Source organism: Podarcis liolepis, assembly GCF_965112155.1.
Source record: "Podarcis liolepis genome assembly, chromosome: 6".
Taxonomy (NCBI): domain Eukaryota; kingdom Metazoa; phylum Chordata; class Lepidosauria; order Squamata; family Lacertidae; genus Podarcis; species Podarcis liolepis.
In genome coordinates this window covers 61,546,073-61,570,550 of record NC_139559.1, presented here as the reverse complement: position 1 = coordinate 61,570,550, position 24,478 = coordinate 61,546,073, and the positions used below count along the sequence as shown (strand labels likewise).

At 43.0% G+C, this 24,478-nt stretch overlaps 3 protein-coding genes across 17 annotated transcripts in view; 1 reads left to right on the top strand and 2 right to left on the bottom strand.

Annotated features, from left to right (window-relative positions):
* PGM1 (phosphoglucomutase 1) overlaps window positions 1-8,245 on the bottom strand; it is a 30,228-nt gene extending 21,983 nt beyond the window's left edge. Inside the window, exon 1 of the mRNA XM_083510320.1 lies at window positions 7,288-8,245. Within this exon, the coding sequence (XP_083366446.1) occupies window positions 7,288-7,533 (246 nt within the window). The 5' untranslated portion in view covers window positions 7,534-8,245. The remainder of the gene's footprint in view (window positions 1-7,287) is intronic.
* ITGB3BP (integrin subunit beta 3 binding protein) overlaps window positions 1-24,478 on the top strand; it is an 89,885-nt gene that overhangs the window by 3,592 nt on the left and 61,815 nt on the right. The gene's annotated exons all lie outside the window — the stretch shown is intronic.
* The window catches only part of EFCAB7 (EF-hand calcium binding domain 7), a 59,667-nt gene that overhangs the window by 10,013 nt on the left and 25,176 nt on the right, over window positions 1-24,478 (bottom strand). For 6 of the 15 annotated variants that reach the window (XM_083510302.1, XM_083510298.1, XM_083510296.1 and 3 more), the window contains 4 exons: window positions 23,538-23,686; window positions 20,184-20,393; window positions 17,915-18,022; window positions 15,775-16,413 (listed from right to left, as the gene is read on the bottom strand). In XM_083510302.1, coding sequence (XP_083366428.1) covers window positions 16,339-16,413; window positions 17,915-18,022; window positions 20,184-20,393; window positions 23,538-23,686 — 542 coding nt within the window. In that variant the 3' untranslated portion in view covers window positions 15,775-16,338. Of the gene's footprint in view, window positions 1-10,436; window positions 10,513-11,131; window positions 12,406-13,831; window positions 14,245-15,774; window positions 16,414-17,914; window positions 18,023-20,183; window positions 20,394-22,324; window positions 22,445-23,537; window positions 23,687-24,478 lie in introns of those variants that run through there. The other 9 variants (XR_014527734.1, XR_014527735.1, XR_014527736.1 and 6 more) reach the window with 9 other exon arrangements.

Genomic DNA, 24,478 nt, shown 5'->3' with positions numbered 1-24,478 from the left:
AAAAGGAAAGAGCAGCTTTCCTGAAGCAGCCTGCCAGGAAAGCCAACATGGAGACCTTTGCTGTCCAAACACGGCACTAATTAATTTTACAAGGGTATTCTTGGTTTATATTAAACATTACAAATAAAAGGGACTGAGGGGACACTGTGAAATTTTAGGTAAGTCGTGCCATTTATGGTTTAACAGGTCAAGAACCTGCATCTTGAACTGTTCTGGAAGGTATTTAGTACATTTTACATGGCCATTTTACACGCATTCAGTATGTGCACAGCCACAAAATCAGCCCTAACAGAGAGGGCAAAAGCAGAGCAAAAACAGTGCCTAGCAATCCTAAAAGCCTTTGCAAGTGCAACCCCAGGAGCCCTTGCACCAACCGTTGATGTCTGTGGAGAGTTGGAGCTGGAGCAAGGAGGTTTGGAAAGAGTGATTGTGCTGTTTGCAGGCTTTTTCGATGGTGTTCCCAATATACACACTTACACTTAAGTACACGGTGCTTTGGAACACAACCCCAACATAAAATGGCCGTTGCCTGTAATGCATGTAGATTCTGGGGCATGTGTTGTCAGTGCCCGACTACAGATTCTGCTTAGAATCAGTCAATGTATTCTGCAGAAGCTAAATTTCCCAAACAACTGTCAAAGGCAGTGTCATACAGCAGGACATTAGCAATACAGTGGTACCTCGGGTTACATATGCTTCAGGTTACATACGCTTCAGGTTACAGACTCCGCTAACCCAGAAATAGTGCTTCAGGTTAAGAACTTTGCTTCAGGATGAGAGCAGAAATCGTGCTCCGGTGGCGCGGCAGCAACTGGAGGCCCCATTAGCTAAAGTGGTGCTTCAGGTTAAGAAGAGTTTCAGGTTAAGTACAGACCTCTGGAATGAATTAAGTACTTAATCCTAGGTACCACTGTATCTGATCAAAGTGGCTATGACAGTTACACCAAGTGGAACTAGTGAAAGGCATCCCTAACCTTCAATTCTAGGCATAGTAATGAACCCAGACTCATTCTGCTATGTACCTCATTGATGGGTGGAGGTTTCCCACCTCACTGTAGGCCAATTTTGACAAGAGGGTGGGAATGCCCACGTGGCAATCACATGACATCATTATGACATCAGATGACAAATTCAAAGGGGCTTGTTCCTCTGAACGTATGCTGTCAGCACCAATCAGCAGGGAAAAAATCTGTTTACATCTGTAGAATGAATCCAAGCCATGTCTGTAAACAGACATTCTTCCTCTCTGTTTACGGTCGCCTGCAAACAGTCTCTGACGGTGCACTGTCAGGCAAAGATCATTGGTGCTTGCAAAGGCACAGGGCTTTGCAGGCACGGTTGATCAACACTGCTTTGTCCTGTCTTTACCCTCCCTACCACTGATGCTATATATAGTGCCAGGTATGGAGGAGTTGGGCATGGCTGAGCAAAGACAGCCTTGTGAGCTAAATGAAGAGGGCTGCTGGGCTTAATAGGCCTCTGGGCAAAAGGATTCCCAGCACGGCTCTGTGCAGCCTTAGGCTACAATTCTTCCCTGGAATTAAGTTCTATGGAATCCAGTAGGGCTTCTTAGTAGGTATTATAGAGCTGCACTGTTAATACACAGCACTATATACGTCTACTCTGAATTCACACTGAGCACAATGGGATGGGTGGCGCTGTGGGTTAAACCACAGAGCCTAGGACTTGCCGATCAGAAGGTCGGCGGTTCAAATCCCCGCGACGGGGTGAGCTCCCATTTCATAGTCCCAGCTCCTGCCAACCTAGCAGTTCAAAAGCACGTCAAAGTGCAAGTAGATAAATAGGTACTGCTCCGTTGGGAAGGTAAACGGCGTTTCCGTGGCTGCTCTGGTTCGCCAGAAGCGAATTAGTCATGCTGGCCACATGACCCGGAAGCTGTACGCCAGCTCCCTTGGCCAATAAAGCGAGATGAGCGCCGCAACCCCAGAGTCGGTCACGACTAGACCTAATGGTCAGGGGCCCCTTTACCTTTACCCTGTACTAAGTGGGTAAAGGACTGCAGCATGAATTTATTTCAGACACACTAACTGGACACAGACATCCCTTAGAAAAGCATGATCTGCCATGGGCAGAATGCTGATTCACACAGCCACTTTTTTACTTAGTAAAGTTGCGTTAACTTTACCATTTCACTCATTTGGTGTGCTGAAATCCTCCTGTGTATATTTCAAGATGTGCCCAGTTCATGCCTCATTATGTGCCAGTTTAGACTTTGAAACATTTGGGAGCAACCCAGCCTTGGATGCTATCAAAAGGTTGCATAAGGCCTGTTCAACACTAGAGACCATGTGAACTATGCTCCCACATACTAAATTACAAGATTCATTTGAAGTCAGAGAGAAAACTTGTCTTAGATTTCAACAGTTCATAATTTGTTTTCAGGACAGTGGGGGATCTTTGCAAGCATAATACCAAAATCTGTGGATTGGCTAGAGGAAAACTATTTCTTTTTAAAAAATGTAAAGTTATCTCTACTGCATATTCAGAAATGTGCATGTTTACTCAGATGTATTTTCAATGTAGCTGGAACAGAAATTGCTTCAACACACATTACAAAAAGAAGAAGACTAGGACTCCGGGTGACCTAATTTCTTACTCATCCTTCGCCACTTGGCGTTGCTATGACATAAGCAGAGGCACTGCTATTGCTCAGTCTTCTGGAAACACGCCATGTTCCATTATGGTCCCCTGGGTATACTTCCAAAATCTGGACAAACCAGCCTTTATATTTAGCTGAAGCCAATCCTAATGCCTGCCCATTTGTGCACTCCCTTCTTCAAACAGATCTGTATATACACTTCCCCGTGTTCTGAAAACTAATGTTTAAAATTAGTGCTGTGTTGTACTACTTATCCCTTTTCATCTAAAATATTACTCTTTCCTTTCTAAAAACATTATTCTAGAACAAGAGTGGGGAACCCCCCCCCAAAAAAAAACTGTATAAGGCTGCATTCTCTCGGGGGCAATCTGCCAGGGGTGGACAAAGCCAGTGGGCAATGTTTTCCCTACTTTCCACCTACTTTCATCCACCTTCACTCCTCCTTAGTGCTCACATTAAATCAGATCAAAGGTGACATGAAAGCAGACCGCAGGCTGCCTCCCTGTTCTAGAGCTCTAATTCCGAAGGACCTCTACGGTTAAGGAATAACAAGTTTGCTGTAAGACCATTATACATCTGAGGGGGTGATTAAAATTTAAAGGAAAGCACCCCACTTTTATGCTGTGGCTTCTTAATAAAATGCTATTGCTTTTGAGTGAGGGAGAAAAAAAGGGGAGGGGAGTGAAGTAGCAGAAAGAGACAGGAACGTGTGGCCTGCCCGGTTTTCTTTTATTCTGTGCCCACCACCTATTCAAGCTCTGCCCATCTCTGGTGTACAACTCCCAAATGAATACTCGCAAAGGAATGCAGTTGTTGGCATAGAAAGGGATCGCCACATCTATTGGATCTTCTACAGAAGGGGTGGAGCACCTCCGGCCCAGGTATTAATCTTGGCCTGCCATAGGATCAAAGTTGGCCTGCAAGCCTGCTTTGCCCAAATCACAGCTACCTGTCCATCAGCTGACATCTGGCAGGGTTCAGCCATGCAGGACTCTGTTTTGCCAGCATGGATTGAATTCTCTGCTCATCAGACATGTAATCACCACTGACTTAAATGGAACATACTCCCATGTAAGTAGCATACAATTGCAGCCAAAAAACTATCCATTTTGGTTTAAACTTTCCAAGTGCTAAGCAAACAATAAAGTTCAGCAGAACTAGGAAGCTTACCTCCAAAGCTAACAAGGCAATTCACATTGGTTAAGATCTCTTTGATTAGTCCACTGAGGACAGACTAATCATGTGCTATAATTAAGTCAGGCAGAAAAAACATCCAAAGCATAGGTAATCTTTATCAAGTTTCTTAGGGCAACTTCAATGCACATTATTAAACTTAAACGAATGTCTGTTACATGCATACATTGTGTGTGTGTGTGTGTGTGTGTGCGTGTGCGTGTGCGTGTGTGTGTGTGTGTGTGTACACACTCATATTCTGTAAAATAGGGGCACTTTACACCATTTTGGGAAGGTGTATGCATGAAGAGTGGCATATAAATGCCTAAAATAAAAACAAGCAAACACAACATAAGAATATCCATCTGGATCAGGCCAATGCCCTCTCTTGTCTAACACCCTGTTCCCACAGTGGCCAACTGGATGCCTATGGGCAGCCAGCAAGCAGGACCTGAGTGCAGCAGCACACTCCCCACTTGGGATTCCCAGCAAATGGTATTTAGAGATATACTGCCTCTGACTGCGAAGGTAGAATGTAGCCATTGTGGCAAGTAGCCATTGATAGGCTTGCTACCAAATATTCTGCCAACAGTGTGTTTCTTACTGAACAAACCTGTAGGATCCATGCACTTCCAAGCCCGTACTTGTGACTTTCAAACTTTGGACTTAAAACATCCTAGGGCAGGGAGCAGCTAACCCCAAGTTGGGTGGGGGCTGATCCAACCCCTCCAGTTTGTCTGTCCCTGCTGCCTGCTTCCAGCAATTTTGGCAGTAGTGGCAAGGGGGGTGGGGATGATGTAGATACAACACTGGGGTTGTAGATATAACACTGTATGTAGATACAACACTGGAGCTCAGAACAACTATTATTATTATTATTATTATTATTATTATTATTATTATTATTATTATTAGTTAGTCACCATATCTTGCCCATGGCAACTGTACACCGATACATTAAAACCAAGAGGTAAAAGAAATACATTAAAAACATCCCACCAACTTCTAAAAGGCCACAAAAAAGGTAAATGCCTTTCCCAGTCAGCAAATCGTTCATTTGATGAGCAGAGTAGGGGCAGTAACCCTGGATCAGCTGAGGAGGAGGGATTGTGTGCCTGTCTGACTACCCACTTTTGACCACACCCATCACTGGCAGGAAGCCCCCGAAGGACTAACCAAGGGTTAAAGCTGTCCTCAGACCAAGAAATGGTAAGCATTCCTATCCTAGGGGCAGCATCTTTAAAAAAAAGTACAGTAGTACATATGAACACAAACTCAAATTTTGAGCCGGAGCATTTTAAACCTTTGAACAATTCAATAATTAGACCATTAAGACGATAAATAATGAAAGTACAGTAGGTATGTAGAGGGAGACAAGAGCAAATGCAGCACAAATGATAAGAGACTGAGCTACAAAACAGTAAATATCCAGTTCAAATCCCGCTTCTGTAATGAACTCCTTAGATGATTTTAGACATGCTACTCTCCCTCAGGCTCAACATTTACAATAGGGCAGGCATAGGCAAACTCCGGCCCTCCAGATGTTTGGGACTACAACTCCCATCATCCCTAGCTAACAGGACCAGTGGTCAGGTATGATGGGAATTGTAGTCCAAAGCATCTGGAGGGCCGGAGCTTGCCTATGCCTGCAATAGTGGGATAATAGGGCTGAGGGTTGTTGTATTGCAACTAGATAACATATGTGGAACATTTTGAAAGTGCCAAGCAAATGTTATTATGTATCCTAGATTGGTTACAGGCATAGCCACACTTTGACTACTAAATGAAATCACCATAGACTAGAAATGCAAACCCATTACTTTGCAAGTGACACAACCCAGTAGTGATGCATAGTGTCCCATCAAGGGTTCATTTAACTCAGCAATACTGATTTCCTATCTGGGACTGGGAAACCACAAGGATTGTCAGGGTCTGTGAGGCTGCAATGCATGGCTGGTGAACTTTGCACAGGTAGCTAGGTCTCAGGTTGTACAGGCCTTTACACAGATAGAATAAGAAGCCCAGATATCAGTCTTACAAGTTTTATCCTTCTCCCTTGGAAAGATAACCTTTAAATAGTATTGGGCAATCTATTTACTTTCAAAGGGACAGAAAAACCTACTGACTTATTGCTCATGCCCCATTAACATTTGTTTGAAATATGTACCTGAAGGATAGTTTCTTTGAATTTATGCTAATCATCATTTTAGTTCCTGGCTGGCGAGAGGCCAGCATTTTCACTGCTAGGGAAGCAAGGCCTTTTTAGAACCATGCCAAGAGGCCTAGCAATGCACTTGGCATTAAAGCTGCCTTCGGGAGAGGGGGCAGGGGTGGAAATCAAGAGTTTTAAAAAATATAAGAAGTGGACTTTTAACTGTCATGAACATAACCACAAGCCTTTGCACAATCAAGGTCTTTGCAAAAGGTCACGCTTGTGCAAACATATGAAGAGGTAACTTAGGTCCATTTGCAAAGTTCCAAAAATCCTACTTTATTTTAAATTGAGGGTAACCTTTCAACTGATTTGTTACGAGCTGCACGTACTCCTGCAGCAAAGCAAGAGAAACCATATCTCTAATGCCTGAAAGGTTAAGCTAAATGTCAGAGATTGCCGAGCCTTTTGCAGTAGGCAAGAGGAGTGCCATCACAAACACCCCCCTCTAATGGCAACGGGTGTGTGTGTAAAAATAATTAACTTACCTAAGCGGTACCTCAATCCCAACTTGCTCTAGCTTTACTGGTGCTTCGTTCTCTGTTAGCAGTCGCCACAGTCACAAGAAGCATTCTCATAAGGGGCACTCGGAACATCTTTTTGCCTAGAGCACATCACTTGTGGTTGTCATTAAGGCAACACAAAACGGAAGAGAATGATAAAAAAAAAAGAACTCTGTAGGCAGGATAATTTTTTCCTTTGAATTTGATACTAGAAATTGGCATTTGTTTTGGGATTTAAGCTTCAGGTGTGGAATTAGTTTTCCCTTCTTACCAACTGAGACAAGGATTTTAAATTTTCCGATGGCTATTTCACTTGCTTATGACAATGCAATGGCAGTTCCATTCACCAGCAAATCTTGACAACACTCCACTCAAAATAATAGGGAGGGAACGCATAAAAGGAAGATTAGGAAAAATGAAGCTTTATAATGATGCATACAGCCACTAGCCTAGTGCACAGAGCCCATCAGAGCGCACAGAACACAACCCAAAGCCTGATTAGCAGGCCCAGAGATGACCAGGAAGCAAGGCTTGTGGTGGCAATGCCTGCTCATTTCGTTTTCCCTCGGGCAACGAGTTGTCCCGCGCCCAGCTTCATTTCCCACGCCTGTGTTGCAGGACAAGCCGCGGGGCCCGAGAACGCATGAAGGGAGGGCAGAGGGTGGCTCGAAGCCCCGAGCTGCGCGCCGAGAGGGAACCTGCGGAGCTCGCCAGTTCCTCCAGCGCGCTTGAGAGGACCCCCTAGAGAGAGGGACCCCCGCGCCCCCGGCCCCCCTTACCCCGTTGGCGGCGGCGATGCGGATGATGAGCTGGATGGCCTCCTTCATGTAGAACCTGCCGTCTCCGCCGACCACCAAGGTGGCCGCCTGCCTCTCGGCGGGGTCGGTGGTGGAGATAATGCTCTGGATGAAATTCTCGGCGTAGTTGGCATTGCCCTGGAACACCTTGACGCGCTTGCGGAGGCCGCTGGTGCCGGGCTTCTGGTCGGGGTAGGCTTTGGTTTTGACGGTCACGATCTTCACCATGGTGCCGAGGGCTGGAGCTGGAGCTGGATCGGGCGGGCGGGTGGGCGCGCTTGGGGAGCTGGGCTGGCTGCAGGGTGACTCTGCCTTCGCCTCTCTCCGCTTCTAGTAGCAGCGGCGGGGCTGGACTTCTGCAGTCACCTCTCACACCGAGCAGCCAGCTCCGCCCTCTTAAAGCCGCAGGCGCCGGAGATGAGACTCCCCTTCCGGATCGCCCGCCTGCAGCCCCATTCAGAGCTTCCCCTTCCCTGCTCCGTGCTGCGCCGATGCAGCCCGAGCCTGGGCGCGTCGATTCGGAAGCAAGTGCCCACTGATTTCATACTGAAGCAGGTATGGATGTATAAGACGGCAGCATCCCATAGCCGACAGCGGGAGTACGCACAGATTCGAGAATATTTCATTCATGACTATTTCACTTTGTTCAAACAAAATCAAAAAATCCTTTCCAGTAGCACCTTAGAGACCAACTATGTTTGTTATTGGTATGAGCTTTCGTGTGCATGCACACTTCTTCAAAGGATAAATGGACATAAATCTGATATCAGGAACCGCAAGACAAAGAAACCAGTAGGAGAAGACTTCAATCTCCCAGGACATTCTATACAAGATCTCAAAGTAGCTGTCTTATTACCAAATAATTTCGGAAATAGACTGGAAAGAGCAGTTGCTGAATTGCAACTTACTACCAACCTTAAAACCATGGAGAGACCTGGTCTGAATAGAGACATTGGATTCTTATCTTATTATACATGATAAAGCTATTTTTAGCCATCTCACCCCTTGCTTTTTCCTTTAAGACCAATTGCAGTCGTTAACAGTTGTCAACAGGTTTACCACACCTATCAGCCAATCACCCATTCCCACCACCCTTCTGAGTAATACCCCTCCCCACCCTCTCACTATATATATAAAGGCCTGGTGACTTCTGTTTCAGTGTATCTGAAGAAGTGTGCATGCACACGAAAGCTCACACCAATAACAAACTTAGTTGGTCTCTAAGGTGCTACTGGAAGGAATTTTTTTATTTTATCATAGACAAAGTCCAAGCTTTTATTTGTCCATCATCTTGCTCTTTGGGGGGAAAAATGGGGTCCTTGAGCTGTACACCAGCACTGCTAACAAATATATAATCATAACTAGTTCTCTTGCATATGGGTTACCAATCCAGCTTCTGCTAGTGCATTTATTTGCTCACCACCTTTAAAAAAAAATCATATTTGAAGTATGGTATAATCCCTTCATTCCAGTTTTAACTGTATCAAAGCATGGTTAAGTGAAACAATCCTATATTGCTTCCTTGCTTATCTGTCACCACCTCCCTCTTCCTCCATGGTGTGCTGAATTTAACATGGTAACCTCCTAGGAAAGGGGCCTGCCCCCTCCCTTATACTTTGAAAAACACCATGTATGCTCACATACAATGCTAATTATAATCTATTTTATTCAATTAGGCCACAATTTTCAGAGAAGGGAAGATGGCTGGGGGGGGTTAGGTCAATAATAAAGTCAAATGGTTAAAAACAAGGGATTGTAGCCAATGCTAATTCTACTCAGAGTAGACCCATTGACATTACTAAGCACAACTTAGGTCCAGGAGTTCCCATGGGTCTACTCTGATTGGACCTTAGTTGGATACAACCCATTTTGATTTTTTTAAAAAGCTCAACAGATCAAAGCATTCTAAAATATGCAAGTATGTGCCACACAAATTGCTTTTGGAGTTTATAGCTCTGGGTTACTGTACACCGATGAGTTCTGAAGTGGAGCTTCTCAAACTGGTTACACTGAGCAATGTTTCCTGAAGTTGCAGTATCTTGGATACAGTTTTTTTCTGGATTAAAATCAGAAGCAAACTTCACTCCACTTTTTAAAAAGTGATTTCTTCATAATGGAACAATGAGCAGTCAGGTAGAAGATTAAATACTGCATATGCCCCATATGTGTATCTGAAGAAGTGTGCATGCACACGAAAGCTCATACCAAGAACTAACTTAGTTGGTCTTTAAGGTGCTACTGGAAGGAATTTTTTTTATTTTGACTATGGCAGACCAACACGGCTACCTATCTACTACTGCATATGCCCCAGTTATTTAAAGTATTTTTACCCCACTTATCAGTGGCAAAAAGGCTCCCAGAATGTAATATAAATATAGATATAAATATAAATAATAAGACAATCCTTGTCCCTCAGGAATAAAATAAAAAATGCACAATATACTGGTAAATGGAAAAAGAATTGGGATGGAAGAGGGGAAATAAGCCATTTTCATAATGGCTACTATAGGTAATGGAATGCTGCACTAAACAGACTTTAGTCTGACCCTGCAGAGCCAAGTCATATGCTCTTATGGTGATGCTCAATTGTGTGTAGTTTTCTTAGTTTACGAAATGTAGCCACAGATGTAGCCTTCTGTGATGGAAGACTAAGTTGAGTGTGTGAGACAGGGGCTGCTTAATCCTTTCCCCCCAGATATTTCTCACAATCTTCTCCAGCTGTTTTACCTTGCAATTGGGGGAGGGGTTATGGTTAGACAAAAAGAAACATGTGACTGTATTTTTGCCCCTCCGGATGAGAGGGAAGAAAGGAGTTTTGTAAGGAACAATTTTAGCAGGGGTGACCCCTCTCCTTATTTGGCAGCTGACACTTTGGCAAATGCATTTTATAAAAGAAGAAACTCAGAGAATAAATACTTGGAATAATAATTTCCCCAAATGTGGGCGTTTTTAGACAATTGACACCTGGGAAAGGTGTTTAATAGTCCTTAGAAGTTTGTGTGTGTCTGCCTAAGCCCTTAGACATTACTTCATGCTCTCACTTATGAAACATCTGGTTTGTGCAAAGTGAATGACTGCTTTAATCTAGCTTCAAATAGGCAAGTATTGGAAGAAGAAAAAACTCCACTTACTGTTTGGATAAAGGTCAGAGTTGCCTCATCTGAAGTCATGTAGAGACCTCTTGCAGGTTCTGCATGATGCTGTAACCTGCGGAATGTGGCATGAGGATGGAGTTTGGAATTATCTAGCAAAGCATTTATGGATATTGTCATAATTTTATAAAAGTCTTTTTTTAAAAAAACAACTTAATACCATCACCGCTTAAAATTAAATAATTCAGCATCCTACAAACCAAAGTATAAGCATAGTTTTGCAAATCCTATTTGACTTTCATGAAGCTTTATCTTACTTTAGAACAACAAAAAGCAGTTCTCATTATTTTGCCCTTAAAAATTAGCTTACCAGAGGCTGATGCTTTCAGCTACAGTACAGGGAGGCCCACACTGGCAAGCCCTCTGAAAACAAGAATTCTGCCTTGTCTTTGGGTTATATAGATGGTAACTCCCAACAATTGTGCTAGATCATGTAGCCTTACTTTATGACGGAAGAGACGTACTTGTTTGGCTTTTTCAGTCCAATATAAAAACGGAGATGGAAAAATCCATGGATAGTTTGGTTAGAGCATGGTGCTGGTAACACCAAGGTCACAGGCTCGATTCCCATGACAGCAGCATAATCCTGCATTGCAAGGGCTTGGACTAGATGATCCTCAGGATCCCTTCTTGATCTAAGATTCTCTGTGCCATTGACACCATGCATGGCAATATTTGGTAAATGGATGCCTTTATTCATGAGCAGCAAAAGGGATCAGTAGATGTTTGGTGATGGAAAAAATTGCAACACATAAAATCACACTATGCTAGCCCTGATGGAAGAATTGCCAAGATTCTTAAGGTATACTGGTACAAGGAAATTTAGGACTTTAAAAACCAGTACCTTGATTTATTATTTTTACTTATCTCTCTATACTTTAGAGTCCTTCCTTACACTTTAGAATACATGATTCATTTATTATTCCTTGCTTAAACATGTTGTTTTAGCTTCTCTGTTTAAAAATTACTTTCCAAACATACATTTTTCATTAGTTCTACAGTTTTTTCTATATATATACACACACAAACATATATATGAGAACAGTTTTAGACAGACTTAAGCAGGCAGTTTCTGCACTTGACCAAGCATGGTTTAAATTTCATAACTGACATTTACTTGCCTAGTATCCTGTTACGGCATAAGAAGCCAGTCTACAAGAGTGGCTGTGATATAAATATAGCTTTTCAAGACTTCTTGCACTTTCTTAGACAAGGTCATATAAATCTGATCTCTTATTCAGATTATAAGCCTGTTTTTAGTAGGCAGTTGTAACATTTCCTCATAGGTGTTTTGAAACTTTTTCAATTCTCTCTTTTGAAACGTGAAAACCAGAACTGTACACAGTACTCCAAGTGCAGTTGCGCCAAAGTTATGTACTGGCTCGGTTTTTCTCAATTCTTTATCTAATTAACCCTGACATGGTAATAATTTTTCATAGGTGTCATACATTGTGTTGCCATTTTCATTGAACTATCCACCACTGCTCCTAGCCAGTAACTGCCAGTTCAAAACTTGAAAACATATACAGTGGTACCTTGGGTTACATATGCTTCAGGTTACATATGCTTCAGGTTACACACTCCGCTAATCCAGAAATAGTACTTCAGGTTAAGAACTTTGCTTCAGGATAAGAACAGAAATCGTGCTCCGGTGGCAGCAGGAGGCCCCATTAGCTAAAGTGGTGCTTCAGGTTAAGAACAGTTTCAGGTTAAGAACGGACCTCCAGAACGAATTAAGTACTTAACCTGAGGTACCACTGTACATCAAATTGTACATCACCTCCAGAACGAATTAAGTACTTAACCTGAGGTACCACTGTACATCAAATTAGGATTTTTTACCCCCATGTACATCACTTTATACTTGCTTACATTCAATCACATTGGCTATTTTGATGCTCATTCATCCAATTTGGAAGGCTGCTTCTGGAGCTTCTTTCTGTTCTTACTGTCATAAACAATTTGGTATCGTCAGCAAACTTTGCTACCTTATTGCTCATTCCTAACTCTTTGCCATTTATAAACAAGTTAAAAAACACCAATCCAAATAATGATCCTATTCTTACATCGCTTCTTTGTAAGAACTCTCCATTTATTCCTACTCTCTGCATCCTGTGCTGTAGACACTTACTGGTTCCTAACAGGACCTGTCATTTCCCCCTAACTGCTTATGAGTCTTTGATGGACATTGATGCACCAGATAAGCTCAGTATAAGCTTAATATTGGATTTGCCTTCCCCATAGCAACGGTCACAACTTTGGCAGAGAAGCCATTGCATGAAATTCTTTAAGTCTAACATCAGGCAGGGGGTGCAGTGGTGCATCAACGCCACCACAGAACAGTGCAATAAGAGGGTACCCCTTAGAGGAGTCTAGTTGGAAGTCTCTGTCCAAAAGCCTAGGTGTATGGCAGATGGGCCACAGAGCTTTCTTCAGTGGCTTGGGAGGGTCATCCGTGTAGACCTGTGTCTTGGGGAGGACCAATTATTCCTAGTATTGACTATCATGTGCCTGCCCTCCACCAGCCCTCCAATGCCTAAGCCAAATCCAACTTACACCTGAAATCAATAAAGTTGTGGCCTAATTTTAAATTCCAGAACATTGCCCTGTCAAGTTTGTTCAGGGCCACTGCATCAACTGAAATGCCCTCTGTGCACCAGATAAGCTCAATATAAACTTAATATGGCCATTATCTCGGTCGCACTGTTTTCTTCCATCAGAGTCGATGGACAATATGGTGAAGAAGAAAAGACCCTGTATCCACAGGGTGGACATGGTCTTTGAATCCTCTTTGAAATGCCCTCTGTGCACCAGATAAGCTCAATATAAACTTAAAATTGGATTGTGGTGTACGCTGACAGCCCTTGCTTGAATCAGTATATGAGCAAGCAAACAGCAGAGCAGTGGGAGCTGAAAGTGTTGGCAGCAGGGGTGCCAACTTGAATAAAATATTGGGGGGGGGGGGCAGGTAAGGCTTGCCCTGCATAATAGAACACATGACGGAGTACACACACACCATTATTATTTCCTCTGCACCTGATATCAAGTGGATGCAGCTTGGCAGAAATAGTCTTATGGGCTAAATTGGGGCTGGGGGGCCTAATTAGATCTGCAGCTGGAAGTTCCTCACCCCTGGCAAAATGACTTGCTAGCAATAGGGGTAGCAATGTGTAAACTTCCTGTTGGTTATTGGGAGGTTATTGGTTTGTTTTAGTTTTATTATATATTTTGTATTCTCATTTTCTGTTGTGAACCATCCTGGGATCTTTGAATGAAGGGTGGGATACTACCCCCCCCCCATACAATATCTACTGGATATGCTCAGAGTGTTAACATCTCAAATATCTCTAAAAGGTTAGTTAGACAAGACTTACCCCTTGCAGAACGCATGCTGTTTCTCCTTCAGCAAGACTTATTCTTCCTTATGCTTGGCAATCCTAGCTATAACAATGCTTTCCACCAGTTTTCCCATGACAGACATTAATTTCTCTCATGGATGGATACCCTATGGATCAGCTGATTTGGCAGTTTTTATTTCATCAATGAAGTCTAGAATTTCATCTCTTGTCACCACTGTTTATTTCAGTTCCCAAGATTCCATTCCTTAGAAAGTTAGCTAAAGCACAGGGATTTTTTACATCGTTTGCAGTGAAGATTGAATTCTTTGCATCTATGCAATCTCCTTTTCCTCCTTTAGCACGTCTTTGACTCCGTTGTCATCCAACAGTTGAACCGCCTCTCTAGCTGCTTTCCTCCTTTAATGTATTCAATATTATTTATTGTTGATCTTTTTTAAAAAATATATTTTTATTAAACAATTTCAACATAACAAACTATCAGTCCAAATAGTCAATTACATTATTCCCCCCCTTTTTTCCTCCCCATCCCTCCCACTCCCGCTCACCAAGGACTTTCATCAGCTCCCCTCTGATTTCCTTCCACATATTGTTCTCTGCATGTTATAAAATTGTACATATCCTTGCCTTATCTATCATGTGTTCAACTAATAAATTTGTGGATGTTTATTCAAAACCTGCCAAGGAGTCCAGATCATTTTGTTGTCTTTTTAGGTAATGTGTAAAATTCTTTATTGTTGATCTTAATGCTTTAATGATGTGCTCCTTGAATTATTAATTTGCATCTTGGATTGTCTGCCTGATACTTTTTTCCTGTGTGTGTGTGGCAAAGTTTGCATTCCTGCATTCCTATATTAGCCTTGGGCCCAGTATTGCCACCCACAGGAATTCCATGAAGGAGTCTGCCCTATGGGGATTTCTAGTTTGCTTGCCTCAAAATCACTGAGGTACAGAGCAACACCACCTCCAGTGTGCCCTTCCCTATCCACTGTATAGTGTTCGTATCTCATACCATGCCTACCACATTTCCATTGTGCTCTCTGTGTCCATGCTCTCCTTTAAAACCAAGCACTCCATCCATCTTTATTCTAGCCAATCTCTAGCATGCACATATAAACACCTATGCCAGCTCTCTTTTTCCAAATGTCTCTGGCACATGTGTTTCACCTTATGGAATTTGGTATCATCTTCTCCCATTTGGACAATCAAACATTTTCACCCACATCTCCTAGGGATGTTTTATCCTGAGCCTATACTTCTCAGCTCCTGTTGGGTTTCCCCAATCAGTTCAAAAGCCGCTTTGCTACTTTTTTAGTTTAAGCACCAACAGTCTGGTCCCACCCTGAATGGATATACTCTTTAGAATGGAGGGGAGGAACTGATAAAAGTGCACACAGCCTGGTTTATTACAGCTCAGGTGAGCGAGCTTATGCCAGTTTACAATTCTCATACCCCAACTGGGTTAAACTCAGTTTCTTTACTTGGTCTTAACCCTCCACCTCCCAATCCAATTTAGAGCAAGGAATAGAGCTTGAAAAATGCAACTTCATATGTGTTTATGTATGTGTATGTATGTGTGTGTGTGTGTGTGTATTCCACATATTAAGACTGTCATAAAAATAGTCATGCTAAATATTGCTTATTGTTGTATTAATTCTCACCACCCAAAGCCAGAATAAATAAAATGTTTTCATATTGCTCCCAAAAGATGGCAAACTCAGGTTTTGGCTACTCTTCAAAAATTTAAGTTAATTTTTGTGGATGAGCCATTGCAAATATTGCTCTGTAAATTCATTCTATGTACTCCTCACATGCTTGCCATAATCAACTGGACCCTCTTGGTATATCTTAGACATTGTGATATGAGGGGTTAATATTTAAAATATCATGGATTTTAGCTATCAAGGACTCTGTAGGTCAAGTCCATCACCTGCAGGAAGGATAGCACAGACAATGGGTGCTACAGACAAAGCACTGATTGTATTATTCACAAGGCTGAGAATGAGGTGGACCTGCTCATTATAGAACAGGTGCAGTTTTTGCAGAGTCTTCATGACCAGTTGTACACAAACATGCAGCAATAGTACAGGTTTAAGATTATGAATGCATGATTGACCATTTCAGACCCAAATCCCAGATAAAAGGCCATAGCCAGCTTTGCAATCACAGAAAGCTGCAGTTTTGAAAGTGGAGCGAAGAAACTTTGATGTGAGGCATCATCTTCATATTGCACTCTGATGTTTGTCTTTATGCACAGAAATGTCTAGGAATATTAGAATGTGTTTTTTGGATCAGACCACCTCTGTTAAGTCCCCTGCTTATGTATGAAACTGTACAGAAAGGCAAAGGCTGAAGATTTGTGATAGATTCTTGAAAAGATAACCACAATAATCCAAAATGAGGAACAGATTCTTGGTTTTAAAAATGATGAGATAAATCAAGCCACCCATGTGTATCAACGTGTAGTGCAAGACTGAATCTTTTCTACAAGGACCAAGAGAATGCCATTTCCTACCTATGATAGCTTAAGGCAAGATAGAATAAACACAGCTGTATATCCATTCTTCTTGCTCATTCTGTGGCATCACATGCTGACAGACCTGCATACAAAAAGCAGAAAAAGGAAATAACAATTTCAAGAGAAAAATGATTTGTATTCGTGCAAGGAGTATGGAAAGTGTCGATAGTTACCTAGGATATATTAACACACACACCATTTACTTTTCTTGATTTGAATGTTTATCCCACACTTCCCCTGTAACTAGTTATAGAATTACATCTATGTTTTGACTTTGTAAATACGCTAGAGATTTACCTCTGGAATTCTACATAATTACCATATTTTTGAGGAGGCATTGGGAACTGCTGTGGGGAGAAGGAAATCAGCAAAAATCACCCCCATCCCTCCATTAGTGACATTTCCAACTAGAGCAAAAGCACAAGGAGGACCAAGTGGACTCCACCCACTGAGGATTACTGGTCAAGCATCCTTTCCTCTATTATTACACATTGTGAAAACCCTGATCTACTATTGTGAAAAGCCACATTGTGAAAACCCTGATCTACTATTGTGAAAAGCCTAGACTTTTGGTTAATGAAATGAATGAAAAACATAACTGTTCTACAATATGTGACAAGCCATTCAAAATATACCTCTGTAGCTGCAATGTGTGAAATGGCGGGCTGTGCACTGCATGCTGCCTCAATGCTCATATGCATGTATTTAAGTGGATGTGCACTATGGGTAATATGCATTCGTTCCCACAAAGTGACTGAACTCTAGTGACTCCGTGAAGGGAGCCAAAGTCTGAAAAATGACAAGCCTGGCAACTTGTGCTAACAAAATTTAAAAAAGGGAACCCTCAAGGCAAAAGCAGGGAGAATGCTTTATCAAGTATAGTTACCAAAAACTCAGTACTATACCTGGGAACCAGTGACAGCTGGGTCATATGTAATAGGGAAACAGAACAGAAAAAGGCACAGGCATAGACACTAGAGGCAGTTTCTCCATCAGCTCTTCTTGTACCAAAACATCCACATTTAGAGAACAGTTTGGGGGTTTACTTTGGAGAGCAGTTCACTGGGGAACACACTGAAAATTGTTATTGTGAGATCCATGTGTATAACTCTGGATCTAAGATGTCATGAAATGAAGTTTATCCTGTACTTTGAAAGCATTGTGCAAACTTGTAGAACAGGAAAACAAATCTATCAGTAGCATGAAATAAATACATATTTGGCTATGATGAATGCCAATACCCAGCCATGGACACAAAATGCATTTTCAAAGTCTAGCTATCATGTTGTCTAGATTTTCCTAAAAATTTACTTTTCTTCTTTTCACGTGTTCAAGTCTACAAGAAAATGATTTTAAAGAACAGGACATAAATGGTTGTGTATAACGTTTTGTTTACAGCGTATTACTGCACAGCTTTAAACAGCATCAGTTTTGTTCCTGGTTTGTTTGTGGTATTGTTTTATTACATTTTTCATGCTGTTGTAAACTGCATGAAAAATGTAATAAAACATGTAAACTGCCCTTTGGACCCTGACAGGTCAAAAGGCAGAATATACATATATTAAATAAATAGATGCAATTACCATCATGGAGTTGGATGCCACTTCAACGGCAAAAGTGTTGAGCCCTCTATTACTGACACAGTTTCTACTTTGCTCATTGTTGAGGTGAATTACTGTTTTGCTTTCAGACTGTTAAGAGAAAAGGAACTTTAGCATAAACACATTCAGAGTAGTATCAATCCATGGGATTAATATTAATGACACTACAAGAAAAAGCAAGACCATTAAGAAATTATCTAAATACTGTCCACTGAAAAGATCATAAACCTAGTATTATCTATGGGAGTTCTGCTTTTAACTCAAGCTATACAGGGCAGTGATTTTCAACCCCCTTGAGGCCCAGGGCCCATCTTTAAATTCAACCAGCAATATCAGATCAACTTATTTTTGTTTTGCTTCTTAAAAACTGTGTATGGCTTTTTATGTCCCTATCTCTAGCCTTAAAAAACCCAGCAAGAAAAATAAAATAGTGGTTTTGACAGTGGTTTGTTCCAGTTGTGTCATGGTCTATCGCCGGCAGTTCAGTACTGCCAAAGGCTGGTTTGGGAGTTGACTATCCAAGGAGATCATGAATGTTTGTGAATGTCATTATAGGCCAATAATTCTCAGGCTCCAGGGCTTATTAGTGGGCATCTGTGTATTTTTAGGTGTTTTGAAGAGATAGAAACTCACTGCAAAGGCTTAAGAGGAAAGCAAAGTTGAACTTTCAATTTAAAGTTGCTTGGTTCCTCAGTAGTGCAGTGGCTGAAACAGAAATATCCAGGCATTAAACCATGTCATGCAGGGCAACCTGCATGGTGGTCATAATAACCAACAAGCATTATTATTATCATCATCAATATTGTTTGTTACATTTATTTCCCACCTTCCCTCCAAGGAGCTGAGGACAGCATACATGGTTATCTTCCAATCCATTTTCTACATATGTTCTTCACATCAACAGATTTAAAATAAAAAATGGAGCAGATTTATAGTCTAAGGTGGGATTGTTGACAACTAAGTGGTTAAAGCTGTTGTAGAGGGAAATATAGACAAGAGGACCTTTGTTATTTGGACTACTCAGGTTTAAACGGATTGCCATTTGTTATAGCATGTTTTAGTAAACAAAGTGCTTAGAAATATTTTATTATGGTAAGCATATTTTATCGTACGCACAAGGTCCTTAAATTTCATTTGTAAAGAACGCTACAGAAAGTTTGGTCTATTTGCTTTTATCTGTTACTGAGCTAATGTGATATTGATTAGCCTGGATAAATAATTAAGTATAGAGTACACTGAAGACTAGCTGTTTGCTATTTTCCTTTTTTCATTTCTTAATATTTCATTGCTTATTTGGAATGGAATTTGTCGGCAATAAAATGTTTCACTAATATGGATACTGAATATATGAAAACTTGTAATGAGTTGAAATAAACCTAGTAAAGATAAATTGCAAAATATACAATGGAAATGCCCAATATTCTAACTTTTCTAGTTCCTGAATATATACACAGAAATCAGGAAGGAGAAATGAAGAGTGTTCATAGGCCAATTCACACGATCCATTTGATCCTTAAATTCAAACCTGTTCCCTTTCTTTGCTGTAAACCTAGTATAAATCTGGATATGGTGAACTGGTCATTAGGCAGGCTCCCCACCACCCACGTCCAGATTGACAGCATGCTGACAACAATCATCAAAGGGGAGAGCCTATCACAGGTTTGCTGACAATCTAGGCTACAAGTGGGGAACTTACCCTGCATCCTACCCAACTTTGAGATGTAGCTGGGGTCAATCACCTGACAACATTAAGATGTCAGGCAGCAACGTGAGAAGAGATCACCTATGAAATCCATTTACAAGTGGTTTCAATAACAAGCTGTTCTGCAAAGGGACTTCTAATTGATGCCTCTCTGGGCCCATCAGCTGACTTGAGCTGATTAGTAAACAGGCAAGAACACCCAATTGGCTCCACTGGAGTGCCCATGCAGCTCTGACCTTGCCATCGCCCTGCCCCACCTTTATCCTGTAAACAGCATTGACATAGTCAGGAAGGCAGCAACATAGCACTGTCCCATTGACCCAGTCACACCTCATTTCCTGGCTTTGCTTGGTCAGAATTTACTGCTTACTGCATATCTGGCTTCAACGTGAGAGTCCAGCTCAAGTCATTGACAACAAAGACCCTGAACTAGAAGGGTTAGATTGGTCCCAGTCTGACTGTGATAAGTCAATGGTAAAAATACAAAAAGAATTTGTAAGGAAATGCTTATGTAAGGGCTGTTCCTGTTATATATATTTCATACAATACCTTGTTTCCAATAACAGATGTGATCCGTGTATCACTTTTATAAGTGTAAATAACTATATTTTCACTGACATCCATCGGCTTAGCGTCTCCTTTATTAGCCACGCTCATACAAATGGCTGTCTTAAGTTGCTCACCACCTGCTTCCAGACAAACAGGTTGAATCCTGGGTTTGCATTTTTCTGCATAGACGCGAATGGAAAAGGGGCATGCCTATAAAGAGTGGGGGGGGGGACATTTGTTATATCTATCATTGTAGATATCATATTTTGATCTATTCAATGAAACCAAATTTAAATTTTTGGGTAGGGGAATCTGAAAATGATCTTAGACCTATTCTATTTGATGACCTAAAACTGCAAGATAGGCACAGCAATTGGTTTTAAAAGCCTTGAACGCTCCTTCCCTGGTTAGTATAAGCCAGTGTTTCCCAACCACTAGTGTGCCGCGAGATGTTGCCTGGTGTGCCGCGGGAAAAATTAAAAAATTTGAAAGATTTTTTTTTAAAGTCAAATTTTCGATTGGGGCGCCGTCACTAGATGACCCCTGGGGTTCCCTCCCTCCCTCCCGCTCTGCGCCTCCCTCCTCCTCCTCCTCCTCCTCCGGGGAGGCCCTTCCTGGCTCTCGGCCAAGGCTTGGCGGCTGCCACTCACTCACTCTCTCGCCCACCCGTCCCTCCATCCTGCACCCAGCCTCGTCCCCTCCGTCCCCGGCGCGGGGGCTGCCGGGATCCATAGTCCCCTCGCCCTTGGGCTCTGCGCCCGCGCAGGGTGCGCAAACTACGTTTCCCAGCATGGCCTGGCGGGCCGGGCGTTTTGTTTGAAGCGATCTTCTCCCGGCCATGGAATGAGCGCAGCAGCGGCGGCGGCCGGGCGGGCAGGGGCTCTTCCGCGCAGACCCCGCGCAGCCTGCCTGCGCCCCCGCGGAGATCGGGCGGCAGGATGGAGCCCGGGGATCCCCGTGGAGGCGGAGCGGCGGAGGCGGAGGCTGCCCCCCAGGTAGGGCTGCGTCGGGGGGTTTTAATTTTTGCAATGCTGCATCCGCGCCGGAGGGGACGCATCGGACCGCGGGGAGACCCCTTGGCGGGCGTGCAAGGCAATGCATGCGTGCAGGCGTTGCATGGAGTGCAGTGCAATGCAATGGCAACGCGGCGCCCTGCATGCATGCATGCAACTTCCACCGGCGCTCCGGACTTGGCAGGTGAGGGGGGTCCCCAGTGGGCGGCAGAGAGAGCCGGGAGGGCGAAGGGGAGCCGGGGGGGAGCAGCGCTGCTCCCCGAGCCGAGCCCGGGGGGAAACTTCGGCGTCGTTGCACCGGGTGTTGGAAGCGGAGGCTGGCGGGGCCCCCTCACTTGCAAAACCTGGTCGCCTCTCATATATTTCGTGCATTGCATTCATCGCCCGCTTTCTCCTCCAAGGAGCTCCCGGGGGCGCGCGTGGTTCTCCCCGTGTTATCCTCGCAACAACAGCCCTGCGAGGTGGGTCAGGCGAGTGGCCCAAGGGAGCACCCAGGGATTGTCTGGCCAGGTGGGCTGATTTTAACCCTGCTCTCTGCCCGGTCTTCGTCCTCATTTAGCCCCCACATGTGCATGACTGTGCATGACGGAGGTTTTCCCCCCTCGTCTTGGCTATGGTGTGAGTCTGTGCTGTTAAGTAATGGGGTTCTGCCTTCGGAGAAGATGAGCCAGCCCTCAAGGAAGTGATTATGTAATTTGCTAGCAATTCATGTCCCTCCCGGCGTGACGCTGTGCGCTGACGTCACAGGGCTGTAATGGTGGTGTGCCTCGAGATTTTTTTCATGAAACAAGTGTGCCTTTGCCCAAAAAAGGTTGGGAAACACTGGTATAAGCTATGATTGTGACAATGCTACATAATGCTCCACTACAGTTAATGCTAACAATGGAGCAGGGAGCAGCCTGCTGTGCTCCCCTGATGACTGAAATGGACCTTTATCTTATTTCCAAGCTATAATTGGGAACTACTTATCCTTACACATGGCCATCGACAATATCTGAAGAGGTGGCATATGCATATGCATGCCAGAGAATATTCTGAGCTTCAGTTTTCGCTTCATCTGAAAAGCTGCTTTGCCTCTTTGGCCAAAGGAACTGCTGCAGCAAAAACCACCACCCAAATGCCAGCTGCACTGTTTTTGGATTCCATTCCATATTGTCAGTCTCATTAGTCCCTTTTACCCGCTGGACTGGAGAAAGTTTTGGATACTTTCCCTTTGGGTAACAGATGTGATGCCTTTCCTCTGGGTATCTATATGACACATAAACTATAAATTAATTTGTTATTCAACATCTTTATGAATGACATGGATGAAGGTATCGAGGGATGCTCATCAAATTTGCAGATTACACCAAACTGGGAGAGGTAGCTAAAGCAACAGAAGTCAGAATCAGGATGCAAGGTGACCTTAACAGATTGGAGAACTGGCCCCAAGCTAACAAAAATGTCTTTAATAGGGACAAATGTAAGGTTCTACAATTAGGCTGGAATAACCAGCTGCACAAATATAAGATGGGGGACATCTGGCTTGCCAGTAGTACTTGTGAAATGGGTTGAAGGGTCTTAATAGACCACAAGCTTAACACGTCAACAGTGTGATGCAGCAGCAAAGAAAGCTAATGCTATTCTAGGTTGCATCAACAGAAGCATAGTGTTTCGATCAAGGGAAATAATAGTACAATTCTATTCTGCCTTGATCAGATTACACCTGGAATAATATGTCCAGCTCTGGGTGCCACAATTGAAGAAGGATATTGACAAGCTGGAACTTGTGCAGAGGAAGGTGACCAAGGGTTTGAAAATCAAGCCTTATGAGGGCCAGCTGAGAGAGTTTCAGGGAGCCTGGGAAAGGGAAGCTGAGATGAGATATGATTACCATCTTCAAATATCCAAAGGGCTATCACATGGAAGATGGAGCAAGCTTTTTTCCTCCTGTCTCAGAGGGTAGGACCTGAACCAATGGCTTCAAGTTACAAGAAAGGAGATTCTGAGTAAACATCAGAAAGAACTTTCTGACAGCAAAAGTTGTTCAACAGTGGAAGTGACCCCTCGGAAGTTGGTGGACTCTCCTTCATTGGTGGTTTTTAAAGCAGAGATTGGAGGGGCACCTGTCATGGATGCTTTAGTTGAGATTCGTTCATTGCAGGGTGTTGGACTAAATGACCCTTGGGGTCCATCCCAACTCTTCAATTCTATGATTCTATGATAACGTGCAAAGCTTGAAGCACATACTTACATTACAACTTTGTAACTGGTTCAACCTAAGATCAGCCCAATGCAGCAAAAGCATTACAATTGCACATTGTGGCTACTTCCCCCTCACCTTGCCCAACATTTATCATACCTCAGTCAGTTCCAATGCTTTGTTGTAGCCCATTGACTGCAAAGTCATCCAGAAGCTGCTAAGATCCCTGCCTTGTTGACTGGCTTCCATGAGATTCAGATCCATAAATCCCTGTCTTGTGAGTTCATTGTTCTTCATATCAAAATTCTCTATTTAATAAGAAAACATAAGGCAAATATTTTCACAGGCTACAGTGGAAACGATCAAAATTGCCTGTATTCAGGAGAAACAAACATTGGATTTCATCCCTTGGCCCTTCCCATCCCTCTTTTCCTTCTGTTGTTTTCCACCCTAGCTGTTCTCTTCCTTCCTTTCTTCCCATTGTCTCCTACTGTAAGCTCCTTTAGGCAGGCCTGTGTCTTTTTGATTTGTGAAACTCTGTGAAGAACCGGCACTTTGATGGCAATGTTTGCATCAGCAGTGGAGAACCTATGGCCCTCCTAATATTGTTGGATTGCAACTCCCATCATCCCCAGCCATCAAGGAAATAATAAGGGAAGACAGGAGCTGTCGTATATACCAGATTCCCCAGCCCTGGTATATATATGTCAGTAATTATAAAGATTTTGCATCCTTGTGTTTCAGAAAATTTGTTATGAAATGTATACATGACAAAGTTATTTTTTTGCCTTCACTGAAAACTCAATGTCAGCTTGCCAGCTGCACGCGTTGCTGCACTTAGCAGAAAAACACTCCCAGCAGCCAGCCATAAATTCCTTTCTTTATTTTCTTCAGACAAGATTACATGCCGAATAAACAAAGCGACCCGTCTCTCATGATGCGTTGCTGTAACTACTTTCTCTTTTTCCTCTCCCTCGAGACCAACAGAGCCAATGGCTCAGCCCCTTCCCGTCCGTTTTCCCCTGTGACGTGGATCTCCTTCTCTCTGAAGCACCCCTTCCTCCCCAGACTCACTATCCTCTTCTCTGTCTTCTGAGGAG